This window comes from Pyrus communis, chromosome 10 (assembly GCF_963583255.1).
Source record: "Pyrus communis chromosome 10, drPyrComm1.1, whole genome shotgun sequence".
NCBI lineage: Eukaryota > Viridiplantae > Streptophyta > Magnoliopsida > Rosales > Rosaceae > Pyrus > Pyrus communis.
Window position 1 is genome coordinate 21,059,673 of NC_084812.1, and position 24,438 is coordinate 21,084,110.

Here is a 24,438-nt window from a genome sequence, read left to right on the forward strand (position 1 = left end):
TCATTTGCCTTTCTCTTTATTCTTCACTAGCACGACAATGGCAAACCATGTTGAGTGCGCTACCTTTTCTATGAATCCGGCCTTCAATAGCTTGTCAATTTCTGCTTTGATGATCGCTACTCTCTCGGGTGCGAAATGTCTTCTCTTTTGGATTACCAGTTTGGCAGCGGGGTTGATGTGCAACTTATGACAAGCTATCTTGGGGTCAATGCCAGGCATATCAGAAGGTGACCACACAAAGACATCATGATTCTCCTTATGGAAAGTCGTGAGTTCCTCATTTTCTTCTGGTCTCAGACGTGAGCCAATTTTAGTCGTCTTATCACATTGATGGGGATCAAGAATGATGTGCTCGGCATCCTCTTTGGGTTTCCATCCCGTCTCGTCTGTCGGCACGTTGGTTTGGACACCATATTTTTGATCTGTTTGCTATAATTGTTATTTGGTAGCTTCGTCATCCTCTTAGACCTTGGTTGCCTCTACGGGGGTAAACTTCTTCTTTTTTTATTCCGTCAATACTTGCACAGTGCATCGTCGAGATGCGGCCTGGTCAGACTTTATTTCTCTGACTCCTTCTCCCGGGATGCGGAACCAGAGTTTTTGATACTTGATAGAAGTGACGGCGTCCGGTTTTATTAGCCAATGTCTCCATAGAATACCATTGTAAGGAGATAGGTCGCTTACTCTTATGAACGTCTGCTTTGAGACAATTGGTAGTGTTTTCACATCAAGTATGATGTGGCCAATAACAGTCGAGATATGTCTGTTGAATCCGGTGCGTACCTTCGCTCGGCGTATGATTGTGCTTTCCAAGCCCATCTTCTGAATTACTAAGAGTTGAAGTAGGTTGATTGTACTTCCATTGTCCATCATCATTCTATTAACTATGGCATGGGCTAGTTGAACATATACTAGTAATGCATCGTCTTGAGGGAAATCTACGCATTCAGCATCCTATTTTGTGAAACCAACAATGGGTCCAGGTTGGGTATTAGCTGCCTGGACTTGTGAGACTAATAGTGCCTGCTGGATCTTCTTCTTCTTAGAATTATTGGTGGCCCTCAAGTGCTCAGATTCGGCGAAGATGCCATTGATCAAAATCATATTGTTGGACGGTTCTTCGTCGATGTTCACGTTCCTTCTAAGCTGCGTAACTGGTTTGTCCAAGTATCTGTCGACTTTGCCTTCCTTTATGAGCTTCTTTAGGTAATTCTTCCAAGTGTAGCAGTCGTCGGTTGTGTGATCGGAACCTTGGTGGAATGTGCAGTACTTGGTGTGGTCTAACTTGGAAGTATCTTATTTTGATTGTTTTGGCAGCTCGAAGGATTTGGTGGATCGGGATTGAGAACTTAGAGTAACTCTTAGGTGTTAGGCCTCATTTAGTTAGGGATCGGTCCCTACGCTTGGCCTCCTGCCTATTCTTATTGTTGTACTGTTTTCCATCCTCTTTCTTTTGAGCTACTACCGATTCTTTCCGAGGCTGCTCAGGTGTCTTGTTTGCTCGTCGAGCCTTGTCCCAAAGTGTATGCTTATCTGCCAGAGTGAAAGAGTCTGCCAGAGCTAGATCTTATTTCATAATCAACTCTCTGAATAGCAGGTGGTCTGCTGGGAGTTATTTTTGGAAGGTTGTACTTGTTATCCAGTCGTCCCATTCGACTATATTCGCCTTCTTTGCTTTGAGCATCTTCACATAGTCGCAGAACAACTCTTTTGGGTTCTTCTTCATGTTAAACAAGTGGTCCAACTTCTTGACGAGTAATATTTGGTGAAAACCAAAGAAAAATCATCGAAACTCTAGATGAATGGTGGCGGCAAGGTGTGGAACCAATCTTGTGCCTCACCTTGCAAAGTGGTAGTGAATATCTAGCACATAAGGCATCATTGTTCCGACAAAGGACCATCGTGCTTCGGTAGTGCTTTAAGCGTTTCTCCGGATCTCTATCTCATTTGAAAGATGTGAAATGTGGTATACTGAACTTGCGTGGAGGCTCTGCCTGCTTGATCTCGTCTATGAAGGAGAACCTGTTCATATTGGTCATATCTCAACGTAATGGCTCATCAGTAACCTCGTTGCGTTGGAAGTCACCCAATCGCTCGGTCAAAAGCCTTTCTACTTCTTCATGATTTTGCCTTGTTGGGGGTAGTGGAGCTCTCGGCTGCCTCCGATCTTGACCTGCTGGTATAGGCTGTTTTTCTATATGTTCAGCTCATCTATGCCGCGGCTGCAGTGCATGTGGTACATCGTTAGCAGACGAGTGAATTTCTTGCAAGCTACCAGTTGTACTTGAGTTGGATTGAATGATTGCTCTTCTTCGTCCGCTGTGCTACTTACTCCGATGTGAGATGGATAATGCTCTTTGCGGGCCTAGCTATAAATGAACACTTTACCTGGAAGGTTGCTTATGTATATCATCGGAGTGTGGCCCCAACCACGAGTATATGCTTGCCTGTGGGCCTAACCGAGAATGCACGCTCCTTTGCACGCTAAGATGAGAGTATACGCTATCTCGAGGGCCTAGTTGGGAGTGTACACTGCCAGAATGCTCGGTTCGTGGCTAGTTGAGTAGCTGCTTACCGGGACACTACTGGAGAGATTCTTCGTCTGCCCTTGTCCTACTTCGGGACACCTCGTCAGGGGTGCATTGCATCTCAGTCCACTATAAGAGTTGATTCACCAAGGTCGTCTGCTATGCGAGGGCGCTCGTCAACTCTATAACTTGTCGAGACAAGTGTTGCTCTCCATTTGGGTTGAAAGAGTTTGGACGAAATGCGTCTCCTTGAGTAACGGAAGTGTAGTGGACTCCAGGTGTGAGATTTGAGTTGAGAAATGTCAAATCTGCAGAGAAATAGGGTGAAAATGCCCCCGGTTCAATCGTCGGCCTAGAAATATGAAGCTGGGACGGTTGAACCGGTCTTGGACCGGTTTGGGCTGCTTGGGGTACCACGGGAGTGGGCTGGATTGCCTGAGGCGCACGTGGGTACAAGGCTTGGGCTCGGCTCGGGTGTGCGTTGAGCTTGCACCAGGTCATAGCTTGGCCCAGTTTGTCCCGGGCTTGGGCCCGTGTGACTTGGAAAGGCGTGAGGCATTGGGCCGTTTTTAGCATAGCTTGGGCCTACACTTCTTGGGTTGTGCGCTGTGCTTGCTACCCACCATGGGCTATGAGTTTGCCAAATGTTGCCATGGTGATGGCTACCGTGATGACTGCCACGGTGGTATCCCATGGGGGTGGTGCCGCTTCACTTATCATCTCGTTGAGCCTTGTAGACCGCCGTGGTCCTAATTCTTGAATGTTGGAATTTTTGTTCGTCATGGTTTTCGGATCTCTTGCCATTGTACTTTTCTTTTACGTTTATTCAAATTTCCGCATTCTTCTTCTTGGACGAAAATGCACCTGCAAAACAATTAACACCTTAGGTCAAGGCCAAGAGCCTCATGCACCCACGATGAATGAGGGGCTTTGGCCGAAGAACCTCTGATGCCAAAGTTAGAATTTGAGGGAGAAAGTATTTGGAGAAATTTGGAGAATTTTAGAAGAGAATTGGACTTAGGTTTTTGGAGAAATGAAATGGTATATATAGGGGTGTGGCCAGCCCTATTAGGAGAATTGGGACCGGCCACATTTGGTTGTTTTGTGGGATTGATTGCAAGATTATGAAAATAAAATCTTGCAATTACTTTAGGCAATTAATCAATTAATTAGATAACTAATTAATTAATTTAGGTAATTAATCCCAATTTGAAAAGAATAATTGAGAGTTACCTTGTGGGTGAAGATTTGATAAGTAGTGATGAGAAGGTTTAAAAGAATACTATTTTGATCACCTTTGACCTCGATTGAGCTGTTATTGTTTGTTGCATGCGCGTGGGAGTCCCGGTGTGCCTCAAGGGTAATTTTGTCTTTTTAACCCAAAAGTTCATGTGTCACCTCCATATTTTTCTTAATTATTTTTGGCTCCACAGGCCACACAATGGGCATCCTAATTTAGAATCGAATTCACCATCTACGAGATTTCAATCTAAGACCTCTCAATTCCAAGCGAAGAAGAATACCACTAGACCGTATTACTGAGTTGTAATAAAAATAATTAACTATATACCAAAACATATATTTTCTTTTCTAGTAATAACACAAAGTAGCTTGACGTTCGAATAAAATCATAGATCACATCTTTTTCTTTTTCGAAACGAGTAAATGAAAATTTTGAAATGAAACACAAAATTTGCATTTAGAACAAAATAGTTTTCTTCCGCACTAACAAAATGATTTTCGAAAACCACTTATTCGCTCAATTACCACGAAACCAAAAGCTCAATCCCAAGGCTCAACTCACATTCCTGACACTAGTTGGTTCGAACAACAATTTCAGGAAAAACACTTGTAACTAAAGGCCAATCTAATCAAATCCCGACACCCACTAATTGGGATTTGAGTGAATCCAATTTTAAAACGAAATAGTACTACAAATTGTATCCCTAGCTTCATGGTACAACAACATTCAGCTTTGTGAGTCATCACTCCACCTACTATTTTTATCTCTTATTCTCATCACATGTCATTTGTGATTTCGTCTTACTCATCAGATAACCTGAAGCAATATAGGAATGAAGTTCAATGAACCCATCACAAAACCAACAATTGTGTAGGGATAGAGTTCAATAAATTCATCACACAATCAGAAGTCAGTGTAGGAATGAAATTTAATATACTCATCACACAATCCGAAATTGTGTGGGCCAATGAGATTCTTGGGCAAACTCATCACACAACCAATTGTATAGGAATGGAGTTCAACTAAACCCATCATACAACCAAAAGTTGTGTAGGAATGAAGTTCAGTAGACTCATCACATAACCAGACGATATATATGTAGGAATGAGAATCAATTGGTTCATCATACAACCCTAAGTTGTATAGGAATGAATAACCGTCAATAATGCCATGCACGTGTAGGAATGTGAATTCCACTTAACCGTTACTTTTCCGTGTACAAGTAAGTCACAAGTGAATTTGTTTTTTCTTTAGAATTTGATTGAATGAATTGATAGAGATAGTGTATTAGTAATTGTACACTTAAGATGTTGACACTTTGTCGAAATATAGATAGGCAGTTGGTTTTCTCTAAGTAATCTCTGCAATACTGTTCTTACAAGTTCATAGTATATACATTAAACATGAATGACTACTTCGGTAATATAAACTTCGGCTTTAAATCTCTAACTAAAAGAGTCTCTTGTTTCCAAGACAAAATTAACTGAAAACTTTACAACAATTTCCAACTTAAGAAGTTTCCAAAACAAAGCAAACATAAGTTCAGTAGTCTTACTCATCTGCTTGAACAAAACAGAAAACCATTTAGTTCGCAACCAACTCTGTAAAATTCATGACAATTCAATGAAAACATACATAACAGTATGTGATCATGATTGGGAATTTCTTACTCCGACTAATTGGTTATATCACAAATAACAAACATCACAAAAGTACGAGTAAATTTCGATTTAAAATAGGGAACTTTAATGAAAAGCTCCCGGTACTGTTCACTTGAACGAAAAACTACATTTTTACATTAAAAAATCAATCATAATACTATTCACTTTACCATTTATTTTGTCCTTATCATTAAAACTCAAAGTTTTCAAATCATTTTCATTAGTTTTCCTTTTAAAATAACCAGTGAAACAAAAAGACAACCTTTCTGGCTACCCATGATACTACCCATAACTAGAATACTAATCTCTCACACTAAGGAATTCAAAGCGATACTACAAGGAAAGCACAAAAAAGCCAAGTTGTATAGATCAAGGCTTTAGCTCCTCCAATTCCCATCAACTACTTAATTGGTATCACAACCTTCTCCTAAGGGTGTCTAATAAGTGAGCTCTGATACCATTTTGTCACGCTCTAAATCCGGGATCGGTGAAAAATCTTGAACCCAAATTCAAGTGCGTGAGCTAAAAATTTAAATAAATGAAGAGAAATTGAAGCATAATCGAAATAAATTAAATCAATTCTTTACATGGATAAAATAAATATGTAAAAACTGAACAATCGATTAAACACATACCAATTATTAAGCTAATTGGTGCCCTAGAAATTTAGAGCTGTCAGATAATGAAAAAAAAAAGGGAAAAGGTTTGAATGACTACGAAGGAGTAGATGGGGTGCAGCAATGACAACCATGGGAGATGGAAGGAGGTTTAAAGAGAGAGAAGGAGCTTTGCCCGATAGAGATGATGGACTGATTAGGTTTTTATTTTATATTTTTAAGTTTGATTAAGTTGGGTTTTGAAAGTAAGGGCGCACTACTAAGAAATCATTTATTAGTATCACTGTGATAACCGATAAGAAACATATATTACTGTCGGATATTAAGCAAAATCCGATAGAAAATGGACGCAGTGGCGAATATAATAAGCGACAGAATTGCCAGCGTCAGGAAATGAATTTTCCGACAGAAAATACTCTAAAACCGACAGAACTTGTGTCGAATATAATCGACAGAGAATTTATTAATAATGAATAAATAAGAGCATTCTCTGTCAGATAAAAATGACATCAAATATATTAATAATAAAAAATATATAAAAAGGACAATTTAAATAAACATAAACGAAACTAATAATTGAATAAATAATACTAAAAATAAAACATATATTCATATATATTAACAAGTGTTTGTTTAATCTACCGTTTTGACGCGATATGCATTTTACGAAACTTTTTTCAACAATCCAACCATCAAACTTATTTGTACACACTCCAAGATTGCATATGTAAAAAATCGTAAAAAACAAACATTTAGAGATTATGTAACGGAATAAAAGTTTTCGACGGCTATAAACGAAAAATCACAATTTAAAGGTTATTTTAGCTCCAATTTTAATGATTTTTTACAACTACACTCCTTGACCCTATAAGAATGCAATGAATAAATTTCAATTTAAAATATTTACACTAGTGGATACCACAAAATCTTATTTTATACTTAATAAAAGTATAACATTAACTCTTAAGTGTTTATTTAATCTACCATTTTGACGCGATACACATTCTACGAAACTTTTTTCAACGATCCAACCATCAAACTTGTTTGTACACACTCCGAGACTGCATATGGAAAAAATCACAAAAAAACAAACATTCAGATATTAGGTAACAGAACAAAAATTTTCAACGGTTATAAACGAAAAATCACAATTTAACGGTTATTTTAGCTCCGATTTTGATGATTTTTTTTTACAGCTACACTCTTCGACCCTATAAGAATGCATTAAATGAATTTAATCTTCAATTTAAAATATTTACACTGGTGGATAAAATCTTATTTTATAATTGATGGGGAAGTATAACATTAACTCTAACTGTTTGTTTAATCTACTGTTTTGATGTGATACGCTTTCTACGAAACGTTTTTCAATGATCCAATTGTTAAACTTGTTTGTACACACTTCGAGATTGCATAGGTAAAAAAATCGCAAAAAACAAACATTCAAAGATTAGGTAATGGAACAAAATTGTTTTCGATGGTTATAAACGAAAAATCACAATTTAACGGTTATTTTAGCTCCAATTTTGATGATTTTTTATAGCTACACTCCTCGACCCTATAAGAATGCAATGAATGAATTCGATCTTCAATTTAAAATATTTACACTAGTGGATAAATCTTATTTTATACTTAATGGAAGTATAACCTTAACTCTTAAGTGTTTGTTAAATCTATTAATTTGATAGGATATGCATTCTACGAAACTAGTTTCAACGATCTAACTGTCAAATATGTTTGTATATACTCGGAGATAGCATGTGTAAAAAATTGCAAAAAAAAAAAAAAAAAAAAAAAAAAAAACATTCAGAGATAAGGTAACGGGATCCAAAATTTCGACGATTATAAAACAATAAAATCAATATTTGTTTAATATAATATTTTTTAAGAAAGTTTAATCAAAAGTAATGGTTTAAAAAAATATTATAATATTTTGACACAATTTGTGTCGGATATAACCGCCATAATTAGTATAAAAAATTTGAAAAAATTTGTGTCGGTTATAACCACCAGAGTTAGTATAAAAAATTCAAAAATAATTAATAGATTTGACACATTACTTGCTCATGTCGGATATATTCCCCAAAATTTGTTAAAATTATTTAAAAAAATGTATCTAATGGAGTTACATTATTCTTGTTGGATATAACCGACAATAATACTTTATTTTCTGACACTTTTTAAACATGTTGTTGGAAAACATTTTATCCAACAGTAACCGTATAAAACTGCCACCACTAATCGACACAATAATCCAATTTTGTAGTAGTGGCGGTTTCAGAAACAAAATGGGTGTAAAAAGTAAGGATAAAATTGTCACTTGCCAAAATAGTTGACCAGGATTTTAATTTTGGTTATTTATTTATTTAAGGGGATATTAATTTTTGTTGTAGTTAGCTCGGATACAAAACCCTTTTCCCAAGTTATGTAGAAGTCGAACACAAAAAGGAGACCTGTATCTTTATATAAAGGGTTCGCGCATGAGAGAAAATATACCCAAATCCCTAGCTCTCTCTCTTCGACCTTGAAGAAGGACGAAACCCAAGGTTAATTGGCTCTTCTTGTTACTGTGAGTGCTGAATTCCCTTTAGTTATCCTACACACATAAGTTCTTATATATACCGTAATCTATATTTTTATGCAGATAGCATACATATATTTCATGTTGAGTGGTATGCTAGCCAAATACATCACGTTTCTTTTCTAATTGATTTTGATTACCATATATTCGGTATTCAAATTTTTGTTCTTGTTAGGGTTGAGAAACATGAGATAATCGTAATCAGAGAGTCGAAGTTGAGATTTTTAAGGACATCAAGTCAGTGAGTTTGGATGCTATTTTATTTTTTATGATATTTGATATCTGAATGTGTTGTTATCGTATTTGAAATCACTGAATCTGGAGGAGAATGGTTTAAAATTAAACTGGTGTCTTACCACCAGAAACTAACTTGACTTTGCTTTGACTAGTTTTTTAAACCCACTGGACCTCCGTTTGTCTGGTCCGGTAACCCTAGCGAGAAACCCTAGCTATCTACTGGACGAGGTTTTTCAGTGTTTCTTTTAAAGTATAAATCTGTGATATTATAATTAATCTTTCTTTCCCTAGTGTTACTGGGAATATGAGGGATGGATTGAGAGACACCTTCCACTTGTATGGGATTTTGCTATTTTACCTGATATAGCTTTTTTATGTACGAGTTATAAATAATGATCTTCAGTAGATGTTAAACTTTTTCCATGTTAAGAAATCGTATGATTTAAAGAGTTATTGCCGTTGTTTGCATTAAGTTTCATCGTGATTCGGTTGGGGCATAAAACGAGCCAAGCAAGAGAATGCCTATTATGGCATGGGTACGCTGTCATCATGGTGTCTCATGCCAATAATACAATGTCATGTTTTAGTCTTTTCCCACGTAACATTATATGATTGGCCCGGAATGCCACAATGATGATGTAGGTGTGACATTAAGTTATTCTCTCTAACCAGGAGTTCCTCTGGGGCATATCTATCTCAAGTGTATTTCCACCTCTATCTGTTTGATACTACATATAATACATAATCAAATACGTATTACATTTTAAACCCAGTTGTTTAATTCTCAGATTTTGGTGAAGTACCATTTACATGATATGCAGTAATTTTTAGTATGAATGCATCTATGTTTGCATAAAAGCGTACATATGTATGTTTGTATATATCAAGAACTGGTGTAAGTGGTTTCATTAGTTGGACTGTTTCAATTTCTTCTGCATTGTAGGATTGAAGACGTATCGCAGTTCGGCAGATATGGACTTTGGTGAGTAACATTTTCTTAAGTAATTAGGTTTCTGATTACCCATGTTGTCTTTGCCTTTGAAAAGGGCAGGAAAGATAATTAGCTTATTTTGTTTTTCATGTTATGTTGTCAATAGTGTACTTTAAAGACCAGCAGAACTTGAAAAAGCTTGAGAAAATTGAGAAGTTTGAAGCTCAACAGACCGTGGAACTGAAGAAAATTATTGTGCAGCGTGATGCTGAAAACAAAGAGCTTGCCCAACATCTCGAGATAACAGAGGATCAAATTAATGAACTCGAGAAACATCTTGCGCAGACTGTAGCTGATAAGGAGACACTTAAGAACAAACTTCTTGGACTGCAGAATGAAGCTCAAATGAACAAACAGCTTAGAATGAAAGTGCTTGAGCTGCAAAATGTAGCTGATCAAAACAAAAAACTGAAGAACGATCTTGAGAAAAAGCTTGAGCAGAGCGAATCTCGGAAGAAAGAGCTTAGTGAAGAACTTCAGAAGATTAAGGATAAAAAGGAAGAGCTTGAGGAAATTCTCGACATAAATGAGGCTGAAATGGAAGAGCTTGAGGAAGCTCTCGATAAAATCAAGACTGAAAAGGAAGATCTTGAGGCTGAAAAGGAAGCTCTTGAAGACGAGCTTGCGCAGATCGAGGTTGATAAGAAGGCATTTAACAAGAAAGTGCTTGATTTGCAGAGTGACGTTGATCAAAACAAAGAGCACCTGAATGATCTTGAGAAAATGATTGAACAGTGTGGAGCTCAGAAGAAAGAGCTTAAAGAAGAGCTCGAGGAGAGTGAGGTGCAACTGCAACACACGGTATTCTTCTTTTTCTCAACTTTAAACCAATTTACGTTTTTTGGTCTTCTTTAGATTGGCTTCATAATAAATTTGATTGTCATCTCTGTATAGGATTATTTTTTTCTTTCAATAAATTAACTTGGGTCCTTGATTAGATATTGATTCTTTGATCAGATATACTATTGTGATTATCTAAGTAGGTTTAAAATTGTACTTGAAAAATCGCACACATTTTAGTCAACCTACTGTGTGTGTGTTACATATATGTATATGTACGTATATGTATTATTTATATACGTATCATGTAACATACATAATCAAAGGACCTACAATTTTATGTTTAACATTATATTCAAACAAATACCCAATTAAGAAGCTTGTTTTTCTTGGTGAATGCAGAAGAATGAGCTTGGGAAAGTGATTGAACAGAAGGATGCTGAAAAGGTAGCTCTTATGCAAAAGCTTGGGAAAACGGAAGCCAGTAAGGTCGAGCTTATGATAATTATTGCGCTGCGGGATGCTGAAAAGAAAGATCTTACCAAACATCTGGATAACACAGAGGCTCAAATTGATGAATTAGAGAAAGATCTTGAGCAGACTGAAGCTGATAAGGAGGCACTTAGGGAAAAAGTTCTTCAGCTGCAGAATGAAGCTAAGATGAACAAACAGCTTAGAATGAAAGTGCTTGAGCTGCAAAATGTGGCTGATCAAAACAAAAAACTTAAGAACGATCTTGAGAAAAAGCTTGAGCAGAGCGAATCTCAGAAGGAGGAACTTAGGGAAGCACTTGAGGAGATTGAGGCTGAAAAGGAAGCTCTTCAGGCTGAAAAGGAAGGTCTTGAGGAAGATCTTGAGAAAATTGAGGCTGAAAAGGAAGATCTCGAGGCAATTGAGGCTGAAAAGGAAGATCTTGAGGCTGAAAAGGAAGCTCTTGAAGACGAGATTGTGCAGATCAAGGCTGACAAGAAGGCACTTAACAAGAAAGTGCTTGAGTTGCAGACTGAGATTGATCAAAACAAAGAGCATCAGAATGATCTTGAGAAAAAGATTGAACAGAGTGAAGCTCAAAAGAAAGAGCTTAAAGGAGAGCTTGAGGAGAATGAAACCCAACTGCAACAAATGGTATTTTTCTTTTCTCAACTTTAAACCAATTTACGTTTTTGATCTTTTTAAGATTGTTATCATAGTAAATTTTATTTTTCATCCCCGGTTAAGATTTTTTTTTCTTCTTTTAAATTAACTTGGGTGCTATATTAGATTTTGATTCTTTGATCGTGTATGCTATTGTGAATATCTAAGTAGAATTAGAATTGCATCTGTGAAATCATATATTTGGTCAACCTACTGTGTGTGTGTATTATATACACATATTTATATGTATGTATGTGTCATATAACGTAATTGATCAAAGGACCTACAATTTGTATCTTAACATTATATTCAAAACAGTATACCTAATTAAGAAGGTTGTTTTGCTTGGTGAATGCAGAAGAATGAGCTTGAGAAAGTGATCGAACAGAAGGATGCTGAAAAGGAAGCTCTTATGATAAAGCTTAGGCAAACTGAAGCTGGAAAGGGCGAGCTTAAGAAATCCCTTGAACGTTTTGGGATGGAACTGCAAGAGCTGGTATCGTTTTTCTTCTCAAGTTAACATCAATTTAATTACACAAGTCTATTTTGGGATTAAAATTAATAATAGATTCCTTAGGCATGATTTCTTTTTCCATTAAACCTAAGAGTTGGATTAGGATTTTGATTATGGTCATAAGTGTATTTTAGTATGCATCCAGTATTGATCATAATAACGGACCTAATCCAGGACCTACAATTTTATTGGAGGATGAAAATCTAATACCCCTTCAAATAATGACTTGTCTCTGCCATAAACTAGAACTGTAGAACATTATCATGAGTCATGAGGCTTGATATTCGATTAGATTAACAATTCTTCACCGGACAATTGTCCGACTTGTTGAATTTCAGACGAAAATGAGCGAGGAGAAATCACATAGGTTCATCACGCTTGAGAATGATTTTCAGAAAAGGTTGGAGCAAAGTGAAAGTCAGAAGAAAGAGCTTGAGAAAATGGTTGAGGACGGTAATTCTCAAAATGAAGATCTTATGAAAGAGCTTGAGAAGATTCAAGCTGAAAAGATTAACCTCAATATAGCGCTTGAGCAGAAAAGTAGAGCTTACAAAGATGGATCCTTTCTTTTTAGGAAGAAACAACTTGAGAACATAGAGCTTACCAAGAAAATGGCTGAGCTAGAGAGGGAAGCTGATCTAAACAAAGAGCTTAAAATTAATTTTGAGAGAGAGCTTGAGCGTAATGAATGTCAGCAGAAAGAGCTTGAGCAGACTAGAGCTGAAAAGCTAGAGCTTACGTTTCAGGTTGAACAGACTAAAACTGAAAAGATAAATCTTATGAAAGCTCTTGCACAGATGGAGATGCAACTGCATGAAATGGTACTTTTCTTACTCTCAAAGTATAGCTTAATTAACGTAGTTTTATTTGTAACTATTATTTAATCGGAGTTTTGTGGACTAAAAGAGTTATATAGTGGCGCTAATGTACTGGCTTTATTCTTTCAGAATGGGACGGTTGTTTTAGAGCAACAGAAGGCTGATGAGTTGGCGGCGTCTTTGGCCAAAGAACGAAAGGTTTGTTTAATAAATTTCCTATTTTATTTGTGACTGGGAACATTTCGATTCATGAACCATGAATCGTATACGCATTACATAACCTATAATTATTTTTCTTATTTATTTTTTGTGATTGATTAGAAACGGAAGAGTTATCGGAAAAAGCTCCAGTCTGCCAACAGTGAATTGGAAAAGAAGCTTGATGGTGTACAGAAGAAGTCTGCCGGCAGTGAATTGGAAAAGAAGCTTGATGATGTACAGGAGTCTGCCAACAGTGAATTGGAAAAGAAGCTTGTTGATGTACAGGAGTCTTCCAGCAATGAATTGGAAAAGAAGCTTGATGATGTACAGGAGGAGTCTTCCAGCAATGAATTTGAAAAGAAGCTTGATGATGTACAGGAGTCTGCCGGCAGTGAATTGGAAAAGAAGCTTGATGATGTACAGAAGGAGTCTGGCAGCACTGAATTGGAAAAGAAGGTTGATGATGAACAGAAGGAAAGCTCAGATGAGCTCGAAGTTTCTGATGATGATTGGCTTAAAGTTTAAGTTGCTTTATTTGACTTAAGTTCGGTTGCCATAGATTTAAACGTTTAACTTGGTTTAATTTGTTTAAAGTACATCATATGTATGTAACTTGCCTAAATCTTTTTGCGGTTGGAACAAACGATTGATTATATATGCTTTTTACCGGTAAATAACTATTTGTGGATTTTCAAGTCATATGGTTTTTTTTTTTTTTTTTTTTCTCCTTTCTCGTGTCTGCTTTCCCGTTTCTTCCTTACCCCTTTCATTTTCTCGATCTCTTTTTATTATTTTATGTCTCTGAAGATTGCAATGTTTGTTTTAATGTTAAGTATCTTTTACAATTTTTTGTTATCAGAGTAATTTCATGTAGATTCCAACCACTTGAGGCGTATTCTCCACTGAACCCTAATAAGTTTGCTTTCTTCTACAGTTGGTGTTTGTTACTATATATTTTTTTAATATATATGATATTTTCTAGATAGAGGTGGGAGGTTGGCTAAGCCTCATAATGGGCTAACCATAATAATTTGGTTTGCATTTGCTTTTGATGAGAATCAAACTTAAGACCTTTCACTTACAGGTGAAGAGGAATACCATTAGACATTAATACTAAATAGCGGCGCTTGTACCATTTTGACTGATAAAAATGACACTATCTAAACATTAAAAGAAACAACTATTATATATAGGAACTAATCACTTTGAGGAGGGCTGGACTAGCTAGGGCTAAATTGGTACTATTGTAGTATCAGAAGTGGTTTTTGCATGCAAAATGGTAGATAAGTGATAGCAGTAAAATTATTTAATTAAATTAACTAATGAACATACAAATTCGACCCCAATATTCATAAAAATCTCAGTCTTTCTATCATCACAGCAGTCAAGAATTTTATTGTACCACAAACATTGAAACATAATTAAGTTCAAAAAGACCAAAATGCATAGCAAATTGGGAAGAACAATAACCAGATTAATCATTAACAAAACAGATCAAATTCGACTTATTATTACGACAATAATTTCTGTCATCATCCATCAGCAGGCATGGAGTACCTACACAACGGGCAATTCCTGCTTCTCTGCAGCCACTCCACAATACAATCTCCATGGTAAAGATGTGAGCACGGCATCCGAGTTGCTTCTGAGCCAACCATCATCTCCTCCCTGCAAATAGAACACATTGTTGTGGCATTGACTGTCGTCCTCTCCAACTCCTCAATGGACGATTTACTTGCCGGTACAAATTGAGGCTCAGCACCACCATCCTCTACGTCCATGTTGATGTCCCCAATATCTGACAAGTATGTCCGATAAACACTGACTTCGACGTACACCCCCATATGAAAAACCTCTCGACCTGGAAAATAAGTATCATTTTCCAGGGCCCAGGAGTAGGCTTCATACAATATTTCAGCTATTATGGGTGGATGAGCTTGGAGAGGAATATGAAGGCCCGAAAGAGTGTTGGATATGAGAAGACCCATGTCACTCTCTGGATCAAATTGTAGTTCCATTGTGGCATCATTCACGCTCAAGTGTTCTTCTATTGCTGCGTCCTCTTCTTCCACTTCCTCCGAAACCCTAGGCTGGTGGCGTCTGATTGTTGCCTTGATATACATCACAAAATGCATGCTTCGTTCGTTGTCTTCAAACTCATCAATTCCATGAACCCATGTATCACAATAAGGCTCACCCACCACTAATTCCCTTCCGTGATTGGCCATGGCCAAAGGACATATGGTTTTTCTTCTTGCCCTAGAATTTGATTTGAAATGATATAGAAATCGATTGAGGACTTAATCTGCATTTTTCGAACCTTCCTATACTGTGTACGAGCATTGATGATTTGCATTTCTGTATATTCAATAAAAATTAATCATTTTCCCAGTTTTTGGATGAGGTGGGATGTCATAGAGCAAACAAAAAGGGAAAAAACTCCTCCCCCTTTTGTCGTTTTTCCCTTTTTTCATTTCATCTTTGTGCTAAGTTTTCAAATACAAATTTCTATGCATGACAGCAAGGAATTCGTCTGGGCGTACGTTTTTTTTTTTTTTTTTTTTTTTTTTTCTTTTCATGTATCGACTACGTGCATTCGGACTTATGTGCAGAGTTTAACGTATGTTTAGTCGCCTGTTGTTGGTGGTTGGGGTTTCGTAACATGGAGGCTTTTGATATGCTTGGAAATAGGGTTGGCTGCTTTCTTAAGTTCGTAACCTTCAACATCCATTGCTGCTAGAGTGGTATGGGTACAGGCTCGTTATCTTTTACTCCTGCCATAAATTTTTACGTTTAAGTCTCCGATGGGTTGTAATCTGTTGGATCTGGGCAAATTTGTTGTCATGTACTGGAAGGGGTTTTGCTTTGGAGTAGTGGGGATAGCAAGAGGTGCAGATGTACCAATATTGCTGCAGGCGATCGCCAACTTTTTTTAGGTTATGTTGGGGTGAAGAATTTCCAAGCCATTACAAATTGAGGTTAATAAGCAACAGATTACAAAATGTTAGATAAGACAGATTAAAAATATTTTTCTCATGCCCCTTGTAATATTAATATTCATATGGTGCATCTCTAATCCCTCCTCATTTTGTAATTCATCCCTTATTAAATTGACTTCGATATATTCCTTGAGATTGTCCATCATCAAAACATAGCATTAAAAGTGTGCTCTCCTCTATGTACATATACAATTTGATGGTAAAGTGGTTGAGCTAACTTAACAGCAACATTCGGTATGTGAGTGGAGGAATCGCAAGATGAATAGATAGCAGTTTAAATGGTCTGATAAATAGGGATATCATCATACAATGAGCAGTGGCACAGTCAGAATTTTATAACAATAGGCCGAGTCATAATAAATAAGTGGCCAAAAATTGATTGTACTTCCATTTTTATTGTGCATCATATGTTCTCATATTTCAAGAATGTCATATAAATATTCCAAAAGAAAGTCTTTTTATACACCAAGATCATGAGTTAAACACACGGCAAAGAAGAATAGAGGAGATCTTTCGTCAAAGGTGGAAAGTGATTTTCACAATCTCAATGAAGAATAGGTAGCAAGTTGTACACTCTTACTTAGTTCTTAGAATATTCAAATGAAAATAACACTAGGCTCAAATAAATTATAGAGGATTAGCTCATGTATTGTGTTTAATTGAGAATTTATTTGGAGCTTGAGAAGAAGAAAGACAGAAAAATTAAAGAAGAAAATAGAAGGAAGAAATAGTTGTTTCTATAAAGGGGAGATCGATATGAGATGATCTATCTGGTCATAACTACATTGAGATTAGGGTTTATCTAAGTAAAAGAGATGAACAATTTTAGAGAGAGAAATCAAAGAACTCTGAAATTGTAGTATATTCTCATTAACCGACATTAAGCTTTACAAATGGTATTTATAGTTTTCTACATATAGCTTTTCTCATAAGCTAACTTAGCTTACAATTTAAGCAACCATTGTCTAAATGACAAGTGTACATAGATCCTAAAGACAAGTGGCACACTAATCAACCTTGAGTTATTAACCCCCTCAAGCTTAACTTGAGATACCAAGATTAAGATTGGAATAGTGTTGAACAAATCTACAAGCTGCTAAATGTACTGAACCTATAGATCCCCATTTTGAACTTTCTCACGAACAAAATGGAAGTCAATGTCTAGATGCTTTATACGGGAATGAAAGACATGATTCATACTAAGCACAAGGGAAGATATATTATTACAATGAATAAGAGGAGGAGAAGGAACAAAGACATGCAAATCCCTTAAAATATTTTAGAGCCAACTCACATCTACAGCACAGTGAGCCAACGCTTTATACTTAGCTTCAGTGGAACTTCTGGAAATTAAAGGCTGTTTTTTAGACTACCAAGATATAGGGTTGGGACCAAAAAATACAACATAACTAGTCTAAGATAGTCGTGTACTTATATTGGCTACCCAATCGGAATCTGAGTAGGCAGACAATTGTGTATCAGGAGAAGGCTGAAAATTAATACCACAATGTAATATACCCTGGATATATCTGAGAATTCGCTTGACCAAGAACAAATGAGATTCAGTAGGATGACTCATATACTGACAAACAACATTGACAACATGTGATATATCATGCCTAGTAAATGTAAGGTACTGAAGAACACTTACAAGACTTCTATAGAAAGTTGGATCCTCCAAAGGAAGGCCTTCAGTAGTACAAACTTGAGTATGAGGTTTGGAAGAAGTTGAAGCTGGTTTACAAATGTCTATCCCTGCTTTCTTGAGTAGCTCTTTGGCATACTTGGTTTGATTTACAAACAAAGTACCATTGTCTCGATATTGGATATAAAGACCAAGATAATAAGTAAGAGCTCCAATGTCTTTAAGATCAAACAACTCCCCAAGCTGATCAATTGTATGTTGAACCTGAGATGCATCAGACCTAGTAATAATAATACCATCTACGTACAAGAGGAAGATAACAATATTAACACCATCTTTCACAAATAGACTAGCATCAGAAGAAGAAACTTGAAATCTCAATGAAGGAAGAACTTTTGTAAATTTGGAATGCCATGCTCTTGGAGCTTGTTTAAGCCCGTAGAGTGATTTAACCAATTCACAAACAGAATTAGGATAAAGTGGATCAATGAACCATTTTAGTTACTGCATATATATTTCCTCATGTAATTCACAAGCAGAAAAGCATTTTTGATATCCAATTGTCGAAGAGACCAACGCTGAGAAGTAGCTAAAGCCAAAAATAAGTCTAACAGTGGAGTGCCTAACCACAGGACTAAAAGTCTTCGAATAATCAAGTCCATGTTCTTGTGTAAAGCCCTAAGCAACCAACTGGGCCTTGTGCCTAAAGATAGTACCACAAGAGTTCCTGTTGACCTTATAATTCCATTTACAACCAACAATAGATCGATCAATAGAAGGAGGAACAAGAACCCAAGTACCTTGTGTTTTTAAGGCATCAAACTCCTCTTGCATAGCCTTCTACCAAACTAGATCTTTGGAAGCAACTTTATAAGTTTTTGGCTCATTACCATCTGTGATAGTTGCTAAGTAGGTGTATCCAGAGAAACTAACCTATATTCATTAATCAACAAAGATGCAAATTCAAAAGACACTTAATAAAAGAGGTAGGCACTGAGGTATCCGATACATAAGCAGAATAATCTTGCCGAGGTATAATTCCAAACCTTAATCTGGTTTGCATTGGATGAATATGTGATGCATTAATCTCAGAAGCATTACATACAACGATAGATGAAGTAAGGGATGATTCAATTGGTAAGAGTACCTGGAGTTGATATGAATCTTGGACAAGTAACAAGGAATAAGACTGTGAAGGAGTAGCATTGAAATGAGCTATTGTGTTGACAGAAGCATGTGAAAGATTTGAAGAGATAGATTGAAGTGAGGAAGTCGAAGACACTACATGTGTCATTAACAACCTAGTATATGCATTGATGGCTGTCTCTGGCACAATAACAACCTTTAATCTGGCAGGAAAACATGTCTCATCATGTACTACATGCCTGGATAAAATGGACCTTTTGGTAGGAATGTGGTAACAGATAACACCTTTATAACCCAAGGCATATCCCAGAAATAAGCAAACACTAGATCTAGCTTAAAGCTTATTATTGTTGTAAGGTCTCAGATAGAGATAAACAGCAGAGCCAAATACTTTCAAATGACTTAAGGAAGGTTGTCTATGATATAACATAAAGTAAAGTGACTATATATGTAAAGACTTGGATGACATTCTATTGATAAGGTATATTGAATGAGCATAAGCATGATACCAAAAAGCTTGACCCAAACCTGCCACTGATAGTAAAGTAATAGCTGTCTCAACAATGTGCATATTTCTCCTTTCTACGAAGCTATTTTGTTATGGATTGTAAGGACAAGAAATCCAATGAACTACTCATTTTGAATTCAAGAATTTTTCAAATTGTTTGCTAACAAATTCACCTCCACCATCATATTGCAAATACTTAATCATAGTACCAAAATGAACTGAAACAAAAGTATGAAACTTCAAAAATATACTAAAAACATCTTATTTATTGCATAAGGGGAAAATCCATACAAATTTGGTACTATCATCCACAAAAATGACATAGTACCGATATCCTTCAATGGATTTTACAGGATAAGGGCCTATATATCAGTATGTATCTTTTCAAAAGGTTCTAAACTCCTAGTAGCTTCATCAGAAAATGGAAGTCTAGATATTTTACCATCTATACAATCTGAACAAATCTGATAATGATTATCCTTGACATGACTAATTTGAGACCTATGTAACATAACAGACAATACTTCATTAGTAAGATGGCCCAACCTCTGGTGCCACAGAGAAGACTTGATGACTTGACCCACAAAAGCTGAAGAACATGACTTTTGTACTGAATTCTGACCACTTTTGAGCACAGGAATTCGAAATATCTCATTTTACTTACTCCTTCCTTTGTAAAATATCTCTTTTGTTACCTTGTCTTGCACAAAAAACATTGAATCATCACAAACAAACCATCAAGTATTATCTTTACATAATTGTTTAACTGATAATAAGTCATTAGCTAATTGTGGAACATGAAGCACCTTATTTAATTGAAGTGCATGAGAATGAGTATGAATCACAGTGGAACCAATGTGTTTGATTGGCAAACTTTGGCCATTCCCAATCTTGATCTTATCAAACCCTTCAAAAGGAACAACTTGATTAAGATTATGAACATCAAAGGTCATATGATGTAAGGCGCCAGTGTCAAGAATCCATGCTTCGCCAGTTTGATAAAGAGCAACATTTTGAGCAAACATAGCAGTCACAGAAGTAGATGGTGGAAAAGAAGTAGAAGCATACCCTTGATATTTAGAAAACGATGGTGGATAGACAGATTCCTGCATAATATTTAGAGAAGCAGGTGGTGCAGTGCCTTATATGCATAATTCTAGTGCAATATGACCATGTTTCCCACAAATTTGACACTCTGTAATGTTACAGAGAAGTAAGATTCCTGTAATAGCAATTAGGTGCAGTGTGACCATGCCTTTGATAAATCTAACACTCAGGCTACATATGAAAATTAGAATATGTATTACTAGACCAACTTCCTTACTTATACCCACAATAAGAACCTTTGCCTTGATTATAATTGGATTTGTAACCACCATTACCTATCTGAGTGTTGCCATAGTTGGATCTATTAGAAAATGAAGATTGCAAATTGCCTTAAGAAAATGAAGGTTGCATGCTGCCTTGAGAAGATGCACTATTATAGCTAGAGCGAGATTAACCAACAAACTTACAACCATAACCATAAGAAAGAAAAGGAGATGGCATAGGTAGTTGTATAGGTTGAGAAGGCATATAAGGTGTAGAAAAATATGGTCCAGGAGTTATATAACCCACAATGGCAGAAGAGACACCATCATGGGAACTGGAATTGGAAGAAGAACCTGGACTATTGTAACTACTTGAATTAGTCCCTTGGACAAACATAACAGCCATATAATGAGGAAGACCAACAATTGAGCTCTAAATTCAACAATGGAGCTCTAAATTCCTTTAAAGAAATGGTTGTCACTTGAGCTAGAATAACAGTATGAATAATAACATACTCACGAGGAAGACCAACAAGAGCAACAATGATCATATCATTGTTAGACACATACTTCCCAAAAGCAATTAACTAATCTTTTATAGAGTTCAACCTGGACAAAAACTTATCAATATAATCTGCCCTTTTTTGCAAATTTTGAAATTCAATCTTAAGCATATTAATTATGGATTTAAAGATAGTAGCAAATCTATCTTCCAGTGTAGACCATGCCTCATTAGTAGTTTTACATCCCAATACATGTTCAATCGCATCATCAGATAAAGTGGTAATCAATAAACTCAAAAGAGCTAAATCAACAGTTTCCCATTCTTGAAAAGTAGAAGTGATTTCATTAGTGACCCCAGTCTCAGTGTTAAGAACAAATTTAGGTGTACAGACTAAAGTTACATCAAAATGATCAAACAACTTATACCCTCTCAGTACAGACTTAAACTAAAAAGCCTATTTGGAATAGTTGGAATCATTTAGGCGAATTGTTAACATGCCAAGAACACTCTCAATCTTCACTAGAGTAATCATGATGAAACTTAGAACAACACAGGCAACAAAAAATGGCATTAGGCCTTCAAGCAACAAATATCAGCTTCCTAATTTTGGTATTTGACTTCGGTCTTTACCCAAATTCACAACCCAAATTGGCAAATCATATACAAAAAAATGGCATCAGCTTTAACTGATTAATCATAACAACCAATCACAACACAAGTAATCAGAATTTCATGGCATCGACCTTTATATAGCAGAATTTATCACAAAACAATCAGAGTGAAAAATTGGATAACCGAAAGATAACACACCAAAGAATCATAGCAACCCTACTCAGACGTGAAAAGAAAAAAGCATGCCCCCAAATTTCCACCACCAGATCTTGAACTTATTACTTGAATACGCACAACAATTCTCATAGTGGACCAAAGAAACCTCAAATCAAGAGATTAGTAACCCCACAAAGGAATCATTGGCTATGATACCATCATAACTACACTGAGATTAAGGTTTATCTGAGTAAGAGAGATGAACAATTTTCGAGAGAGAAGGCAAAGAACTTTGAAATTGTAGTATATTCTCATTAACTGACTATTAAGCTTTACAAATGGTATTTATAGTTTTCTACAGATAGCTTCTCTTATAAGCTAACTTAGCTTACAATTTAATTAAGCAACTATTGTCTAAATGACAAGTGTACATAGATCGTAAAGACAAATGGCGCACTAATCAACCTTCAGTTATTATCTGGGAGTGGATCAGCTAGGAAAAAAGAAAAAACTAAAATCGCCTACAATATTACTTTTCTAAACTAATTATAGGGATGAAGACCAAAAATCAAAGGGGAAATAATTGAGTTATTGGGGGTCAAGTGCATCTAATGTACCCATTGTAGCTCCGCTATTGATGGTGAACAACTTAAAACCCTGGAGCTCAGCTTGTATTAGCACCTTATTGCTAGGTTTAGCTGGAACGACACTATGGGTTTAGTTGGTGCCGTGATATGACTCTCAAATGTTCGAAGGATGTAGAGTGGAGCGGCGATATGATTTTACCATTTTATTTTGTTTTGTCTAATAATTTTCAAGAATTGTCTTGGATTTTGGTTTTGATTTCTCTATTTGTGAGAGTTTGGTAGTTTGATTGCTTTCTATAGGAGAGTTGCTTGATTTTAATTACTGTTTAATTTGGTATTATACCTTATTTGATTTATGTGTGAAGGGTGGAGCGTTTGATTTGGGGTTTACTTCACTTGGTTTTGATTTCTCTATTTATGAGAGTTTGGTAGTTTGATTGCTCTCTATAGGAGAGTTGCTTAATTTTAATTACTGTTTAATTTGGTATTATACCTTCGTTGATTTATGTGTGAAGGGTGGAGCGTTTGATTTGGAGTTTACTTCACTTGGTTTTGATTTCTCTATTTATGAGAGTTTGGTAGTTTGATTGCTCTCTATAGGAGAGTTGCTTGATTTTAATTACTGTTTAGTTTGGTATTATACCTTCTTTGATTTATGTGTGAAGGGTGGAGCGTTTGATTTGGGGTTTACTTCACTTAGTGTTTTGGAATCGTGGCGGTGTCCATGGGCATCGTACTTCGTGTCCCAATATAAGATTAGAGATTTTTTTTTTTCCTCACACAACCCTCGTGTAACTAGAAGTTTAATGGTTTTATTGATCTTTGTATTCCGGTTCACGATGAGTTCGGATAAGTGCTTGAAATCTACTTATTACTTTGATTAGTGATGCTTTATTATAATATTTTTAGATCTAGTTCGCAACCCTTTACTGAGTTATTTATGAATAGAATTGCCATCCCTAGAGCTCAAATTGTGATGCTTTTTTTTCAATAAATAAAATATTGTACTTTTCTTTAAAAACAACAGGAATTATGCTCTTTTCTAAAAACTGCTATCCAACAAAAACCTTAAGTTTAAATTGATTGTCATCTAAAAAAAAGAGTAACCTCCCATTATAAGTTTACAACTTGTGCCACAACATTTTATGACCGTTTCTCATAAAACCCATAATTAGATTCTATTTCATTTTTATTGGATTTATTTTCTTCTTTTTCTTAGATTTCTTTCTATTTATGAAAATTTAATTAAAACATCCTTTTTAGGAAAATGCTGGCCATACTATATTTTAATTTTGGCTTAAATGTCAAAATGGTTCATGTGTTCTAGTCATTGGGTTAATTTAGTTTTTGTATTTTTAATTTGACCAATTTGGTTATTGTGTTTATCTCTGTTAACCAATTAAGGACATTCCATCCAATCTTTGTTAAAAAATCCATAAATTTGTTATAAACTTATTTATAAAATTATCTATTTCACTTAAAATATTTAAAAATGAAATAAAATTAAAAATTAAAAGAAAAATTACACTCCTCCCAACTCCCCAACCTCTTTCCTAACGTTCTCTCTTCTCCCAATTTTCTTGCACCCCACCCTCTTTTTTCTATTTCACAACCTTAATAATTTTTTAGATTAGATGTTTTATCTATTATATATGTTATTTCTCA

At 35.9% G+C, this 24,438-nt stretch overlaps 3 protein-coding genes across 3 annotated transcripts; 1 reads left to right on the forward strand and 2 right to left on the reverse strand.

The window, feature by feature from the left end:
* On the reverse strand, positions 1-819 carry LOC137747981 (uncharacterized). Its single transcript, XM_068488100.1, has 2 exons — positions 520-819; positions 1-429 (listed from the first exon to the last, which is right to left on the reverse strand). Exons 1-2 carry the CDS (start codon positions 817-819, stop codon positions 1-3), a joined length of 729 nt encoding a protein of 242 aa, XP_068344201.1.
* A 154-nt stretch (positions 820-973) lies between these two features.
* Positions 974-13,970, forward strand: LOC137747982 (uncharacterized). Its single transcript, XM_068488101.1, has 8 exons — positions 974-1,157; positions 9,811-9,849; positions 9,965-10,659; positions 11,041-11,763; positions 12,131-12,268; positions 12,625-13,107; positions 13,234-13,302; positions 13,426-13,970. The coding sequence occupies exons 1-8, from the start codon at positions 974-976 to the stop codon at positions 13,828-13,830; spliced, it is 2,736 nt and encodes a 911-aa protein (XP_068344202.1). The 3' UTR covers positions 13,831-13,970.
* An 867-nt stretch (positions 13,971-14,837) lies between these two features.
* Positions 14,838-15,533, reverse strand: LOC137747983 (E3 ubiquitin-protein ligase CIP8-like). Its single transcript, XM_068488102.1, has one exon. The coding sequence runs from the start codon at positions 15,531-15,533 to the stop codon at positions 14,838-14,840; it is 696 nt and encodes a 231-aa protein (XP_068344203.1).
* Positions 15,534-24,438: the final 8,905 nt, after the last annotated feature.